Source organism: Miscanthus floridulus, chromosome 9 (assembly GCF_019320115.1).
Source record: "Miscanthus floridulus cultivar M001 chromosome 9, ASM1932011v1, whole genome shotgun sequence".
NCBI lineage: Eukaryota > Viridiplantae > Streptophyta > Magnoliopsida > Poales > Poaceae > Miscanthus > Miscanthus floridulus.
Window position 1 is genome coordinate 17741742 of NC_089588.1, and position 6651 is coordinate 17748392.

The window sequence follows — 6651 nt, forward strand, 5'->3', positions numbered from 1 at the left end:
CCATTGAATCAGTACAAAATCAGTCAACTATCTTCTGATACAAAATCAGTCCATGTATGCCCTACTTCTAATCCCATACAAAATCAGTCCATGTATCTGACAACACACGTGTTTTACAACTAATTTCTACAATACAACTAATCTACGAGCAGCATGTGAGGAACAATGAGCAGTAACAGGGAAGGGACGAGCTAGGGTTTCGGTCTTACCCTTCGGGGATCTCCATTGGATGCATCTGAGGACACCGGGCTCGAGGGGCCGCTCAGGGACGCCAGGATGACGGAGGGGCGGCGGCGCAGGAGCTCGGAGGGGCGGCGCCGCCGGTGGGAGAGAAGGGGAGGGCGACGACGCGGCGCAGGAGCTGTGAGGGGCGGCGGGCGACGGCGCAGGAGAGAAGGGCGGGCGACGGTGGTGGGAGTGAAGGGGAGGGGCGGCGGCGGTGGGAGAGAAGGGGCGGCGGCGGTGGGAGAGAGGGCGCCGCACGGGAGCTAGGAGGGACGGGTCTGTGCTAGAGGATGCGGTAGGATAAGGTTTGCCTGGGACTTGTCCTCCAGCCAAGGGTACAAAGGTCATTCCAGTTCACGTGATGTGCTGAAAAGGGTCCAAAAATAAGTTTTCGGTGAAAAAATGCGACGGAGTGCAACTTTCAGTTAACGTGTGCACGTTTCAGTGGTATTTTACAAGGCCGATATCTTTTAGTGGTATTTTACGGAAGTCGCGATCTTTAGATGCTACAGAACCAATTTTCCCTCCAGAGTATCAAATAGAGTCTGTCACTCTCTTCATATTGCCATAATGTACACATTTCTTTGAGCCTAAACACCTCTATCAATAAAACTGTAAAAACTATACAAGCTGTTCTGTTCATCACAAAATTGGGTAGCATTTCACTTTCATCTTTCAACTGAAAAAATTGAATTACATTTCGCAATCAGAAACATCTCTGTCAGACAGCATTGTCTTTTAATTACCCATTGTCTGTTTGCTCTATTTAAACATCCCTATCAGCCAAGTTTAAGAATTGTACAACAAACCCAATGACACATTACAGAAACAATCACAAACCTCATTAGTCATTACACATTTCCAAATGGGGAAGAATATACATTTTCAAATTCATATTGCAACAGCAGACTCGTCATGCTTCCATTGCCCATAATTACATTTTCCCTGTCTGAAGTCTATACTCATTGAAATCGTTGAAGTGTACAATTGCCCTACACAGAATACATGAACTACAAACCAATTTGGGGCTTGTTTAGTTGGCGAATTTTTTAGGAAAATGGTACTATAGCACTTTCGTTGTTATTTGGCAATTAGTGTCCAATTATAATTTAATTAGGCTTAAAAGATTCGTCTCGTGAATTTCGTCTAAATTGTGTAATTAATTTTATTTTTTATTTATATTTAATGCTTCATGCATGCGTTCAAAGATTCGATGTGACAAAGAATCTTGAAAAATTTTGCAAAATTTTGGTAACTAAACACTACCTTGATCCATTTGATCAAATACAAAATTGATCTGCATTTACCCCTCCTTATATGCTGCTCCCCATCCTGAAACATCTATGACAGCCTCTCACACTCCCTTTTAATTGCCATATTTTACACACTTCTCTCTGCCTAAACATCTCTCTAAGTCAAAATGCAAAAATTGTACAACAATGAACAGATTACACTAACAGCTACTAGTACACGTTACTGACCTCCTCAGTGGTCACCAGTAGAGCTTCACCGGCGGCACCTTGAAGCCCGGCGCCTCGTTGAGGAACGGCACCGCCTCCTGCCGTTCCTGGAGGTCGCGGTAGAACTGGTACTCAGCCTCGTAGTCGTGCAGGTCGAGCTCCTTCTTCTGGTTGGTGTGGTAATGGTGCTTGGCCCCAGGCGCCTTCCCGAACCCGAACAGGCTGACCTCCTCGCACGCCCCGAGCGCCATGACCACCGCCTGCAGGCCCGACGAGTAGTGGAAGTACCTCTCGTCGTGGCTCCGGGTCCAGTTGCTGGGCGGCTGCCCCGTGGCGGCCACGAAGCGGCGCATGGAATAGTACTTTGCGATGCGCGCGCACAGCGCGTCGAGGCGCGCGTCGGTGACGAGCAGCGGGAACGGGGACTCGGGCGTCGCCGTGGCGTTGCAGATGAGCGCGTCGAGGAGGTGCGCGGGCTGGCAGACGTACATGGCGAGCGGGACCGCGCGGCCGTAGGGGTGGCAGCCGCATCCGGGCGTGGTGACGGCGGAGCGGACGGCGCAGTGGTGGAGGATGTTGGAGTTGACGAAGGAGACGCCGGTCCGGGCGCCGACGTCGCGCGCGAAGCCCGCGACGCGGGCGTTGTTGAGGCGGATGACGAGGTCGTGCGCGTCGATCTGCGCACCCCGGCGGGACCCCAGAAGGATCCCGCTGTTCCCGACCACGGCGCACGTCGCAGCGCGCCGGCGCCGCCGGCGCCCCCCCAGGCCGAGGAGGAGCGCGGGGAGGTCGGCCATGGCGCCCGCGACGTCGTGGAGGTGTCGGTGGTGTTGGCGCGCGAGGAGGAAGCCGCGGAGGGAGGCGCGGAAGGCGGCGTCGCTGGGGACGCCGTGGAACGGGACGCGGAGCCGGGACACGGTCCGCTGCCGCGGCGCCGAGGTGGCGTTGCTGCGGTAGGGGACGCGCAGGTAGAGGAGCCGGTGGTGGTTGCCGAGGCTGGGGAAGGTGGACACCGACGCGTTGGCGAGCAGCGCCGCCGCCTCGGCTAGGATCTGGTCCCCGCCGACGTCGATGGCCGCGAGGCGCCGGAGCAGCGCGTCGCTGCCCCCGGCGAACCGGGACGCGCCTATGGGGAGGGGGAGGGAGAGGTAGCGGCGGAAGGCGAGGGACAGGAGCGCGAGCGCGAGGAGGAAGAGGACGGGCGGGAGGCGGCGGCGCTTCATCTCCGTGGGCGCGGGGGCGGGCGGCCAGATCCGCCTGCCATTAGTAGGCGCGGTGGGCCGGTGGTGGCCGCCGACGCGGGGAGCGAGGTCCGAGGTGGGGTGGGGGAGAAAGCTCCGAGACGGTGGGGCCGGGTGAGCTTGGGAAGATGTGATCCTGGTGGGCTGAGCGGAAGTGCCCCCGCTGACATGTGGGTCTTGCGGAGCAGCGGAGTCCACGTGTCGGTGGTTCGATTGGGTAGCTGGCTTGTTAGTTGGGCAACGGTTGGTCTTGGGTGAGATGCACTCGGCACTCTTGAGAGTTGACTGACTATTCCAAAAGTGGACATTTTGAGTGAAAATTTGGTAATTCAGGCGGCGTGAAAAGGGAGAAAGGCGCTCGAAATTTGAAAAATCAAACTGTACTATTTGAATTTGCTATAGTATAATGCACACTCCTCTACTCCATGTTGAGAATAGTAACCAGACGACTAATCTCCGGCCATTTGCGTCGTTTGTGGGAGCCTGCAGGAACAACTAGTAGCACTGATGACTCGTTAAAAAATGGTTGGCGCGCCCGATCCTAACTGCTCGTTCTGGCTATCAATGGCCCTGGTCGCTTGTTTACGAGCCGTGTTATTTTAGCGAACGAACAGTATTTTTCTCTCACAACAAATCAATAAACAGTACTTTTAGTCATGACTTTTCAGCAAAGCGAACAGAGCCAATGATGGTAGCTATCCGTGTCCACGGTCTTAAAAAGACAACATTGTTGACAGTGACACACGGTTTTCTTTTTTTTTCCCAAGAAGGTAAACCTTTTTTTAAACTTTTATTCTAGATTCGTAAAAGAAAATACTCGATAATATAGCACACATTCCTGACAAAAATCGACTCTCCTCCTTTAGTATCTTTTAAGAGAAAATTATTTTCTTGGTCCTAAAAAAGTTTCGCTCTTGGTCCTTTTATTTTTACGGTTACCTAATTGACATCAAAGCTATTTTAAGTTTTTTTATATGGTCTTTCTATTAGTTTTGGGACTTAAAAGGTGTCAAGTCAGGGGCAAAATGACGATTATGAATCAGTGCAAAATTTAGTCTGTCTGTGTTTAATTTTAAGTAATATTTCACATGGTTTAAACTTGTCATAATTGTATACTATAAGGAATATTGTTTTTGAACATGGAAGTATTTTGCCCCGGACTCAATATTTCTCAAAATTAAACAAAGATAAACTAAACTCTATAATTGTTTATTTTTTCCAGGGGTAAAATCATCATTTTGCCTCTAATTTATCACGGACTAACGGGAGGGCCATATAAAGAACTAAAGATAGCATCCGGGCCAAATAAGTAACTTTAAAAATAAAACAAAGGCCAAAAGAAAATATAACTTCTTTCTTAGGACCAAGAAAATAATTATCTCATCTTTTAAAGTTTTCCCTTATTTTAGTAGTACATCTCACAAGTCTGATACACGCGTGCACGATTGTTAGGACGTGATTGGTAGCTTGCTTTGGTCCTGGCTACATATGTTTTTATCAGTGAAACTAAACTGATTTATGTGAAATTTTTGTATGACTCCTATGAAATTGTTAGGTTCTAAAGGGGGCATAAAGGATACAACCTCTCGCCTGTTGCGATCTTGTACACCATACCACTACAGTCTTTCCAGCCTTCCATCCGTGCTCGTGGATTTCTTTTCGAAACCGAACTGACAGTGACAGTGTTTGTTCAAAGGCCCACGTGAAACTAATGTTCGTTACGGAGTATTTTGTATAGAAAACTCAGGCACACAAAAAAGTGTAGAGCTAACATGGGTTATCCTCCTAGATTTAGCCATTAGGCAGCACTTAGTAGGAGACATTCAGCCTCTCGTGGCGTTCCGTTCTTGTAAGAAAAATCATTTAGCCTCACGATGTACCTCATGTTTGAAAAATAAAAAAATTCTTTATATGAACTTGAAGACAAATTCTAGATATCGCTCCTGAGTTACATAATTCTAAGCTAAGTCTTGTTGAAGCTACGATTTTCATATATAATTTGTCTTCGTCCGGGTTCTTATGAACGACTATTATTTCCTTCACGAAATGTTGCTCCACCGGTGACTAAAAGTCACTCCGTACTTTTAACACCACACCATGACCAGGTGTTATATGTGTCTAGATTCATGATTTTTTTTTGTATATATCTATATCTATCTATATCTATAATCTATAATCTATAATCTATAATCTATAATCTATATCTATAACTAACTAATAATAAAGAGGCAAAATTTCTTGCCACCCTAGATTTTCGTCCAACCTAATAATCCTAAAGTGGCTCGGTTTCGGCAATCATGCAACTGTTTTTATTTTCTAAAGTCAATTATGTGTCCACCCAATCTATTAACCGTGTTCCCTCCGGTTTTGGTCTAAGAAATAAATAATATTTTTTCCTACATTGGTTCCTATATGTTTCAGTTTCCATCCAATTTTTTTTTTGTTTTGGATATTTTCGTTGTTTTTTGGTTGTTCGTTTATCCACTCAGGTTATCTTTTTCTTTCTCTAATAAAATAAATAATCAATAATCAATATAATATTATGGATATTTGAATCATTGACTTTTTACAATCTCTAAGAAAATAAAGATTTCTAATACCAAATTGTTAACGTCTTATTGAAAACTAGATTAGCTGATAGTTCAACTAATCAAAACGTGAACTGAAATCTTGAGCACTTTATTATTTATCTAATCCAGTCTAAATAAATGTATCTCTACAGTCCACGGTGAGGGCTAGCATGTGAAAAGTTGAGAAAGGTCTCCTATCATAATCATCACTGGATAGACCAATCTTGGACACGTCGATAACTAGCTCCTTATTGATAAGTTTTTATGGGTCCTCAAAGGTCACGGAACTCGATAATTCATTATTCCAGCACATATATAGAACAAAAATTAAAGTTATGATGTATTTATATCTAAATATTTATGTGCTTTGTAGTAGGAGAAAAAACCATCAAAATTGTATTTTAGTTCGGTATAAGCTTAATAGTTATTGTCATAGTTGCCAACAATAAATTATATTATAGATGTCATGGCCATCACAAAATAAATTGTAACTTTTATTTTTTGAATTTATAAATGGTGAAACATAAATAATATGTACCAGTTTTATTGTCATTCCCAAAAATATTTAATATATAGGTTTTTCTCCCCCGTCGCAACGCTTCTCTAGCATCTTCTTAAGCCACGTCATCCACACCCCACTAGCTATCCAATATTCTCCACCCTTGCCACTAAGCATGCATGCAAGGTTTGTGTTTTCTTCCACTAAGCATCAGCCATTTAGTTTTCATCCACTAAGCATCAGCAATTTAGTACTTTCTACACGCTGCCGATTGGAGACTGCCCGTTTCTTATTCCTTCGCCGTAGTGTTTTAATGGCGTTTATAACTGGCTCCACTGCTGGATCTGAAAAGTCCCGTCGCTTTGGCTTTTCCAACATATATATAATACACAAGCAAGCCAGCTTTGCTTCTATGTGCTCCAGCCATCCAATGCACCTGCGCTGTGCGAAGACGGCAGGTGGGCATAGGGGTTAAAATCTATAACTAATAAGTTATATATATATATATATATATATATATATATATATATATATATATATATATATATATATATATATATATATATATAATGAGTATGAATTTTTTACTACAGTTTAAGCATACAACAATTAGCCCACCATAAAAATTTCATCATAATTGGACCATAGAAATTACA

At 44.9% G+C, this 6651-nt stretch overlaps 1 protein-coding gene across 1 annotated transcript; it reads right to left on the bottom strand.

Moving 5' to 3' along the window:
- Positions 1 to 1461: 1461 nt before the first annotated feature.
- LOC136481466 (sialyltransferase-like protein 2) lies at positions 1462 to 3039 on the bottom strand. The gene has a single exon (XM_066478799.1). The coding sequence runs from the start codon at positions 2906 to 2908 to the stop codon at positions 1718 to 1720; it is 1191 nt and encodes a 396-aa protein (XP_066334896.1). The 5' UTR covers positions 2909 to 3039; the 3' UTR covers positions 1462 to 1717.
- Between the last annotated feature and the right edge of the window lie 3612 nt (positions 3040 to 6651).

Bases quoted from the DNA above. Each gene is read 5' to 3' on its own strand.
- LOC136481466 (XM_066478799.1), bottom strand. From the start codon at position 2,908: ATGAAGCGCCGCCGCCTCCCGCCCGTCCTCTTCCTCCTCGCGCTCGCG.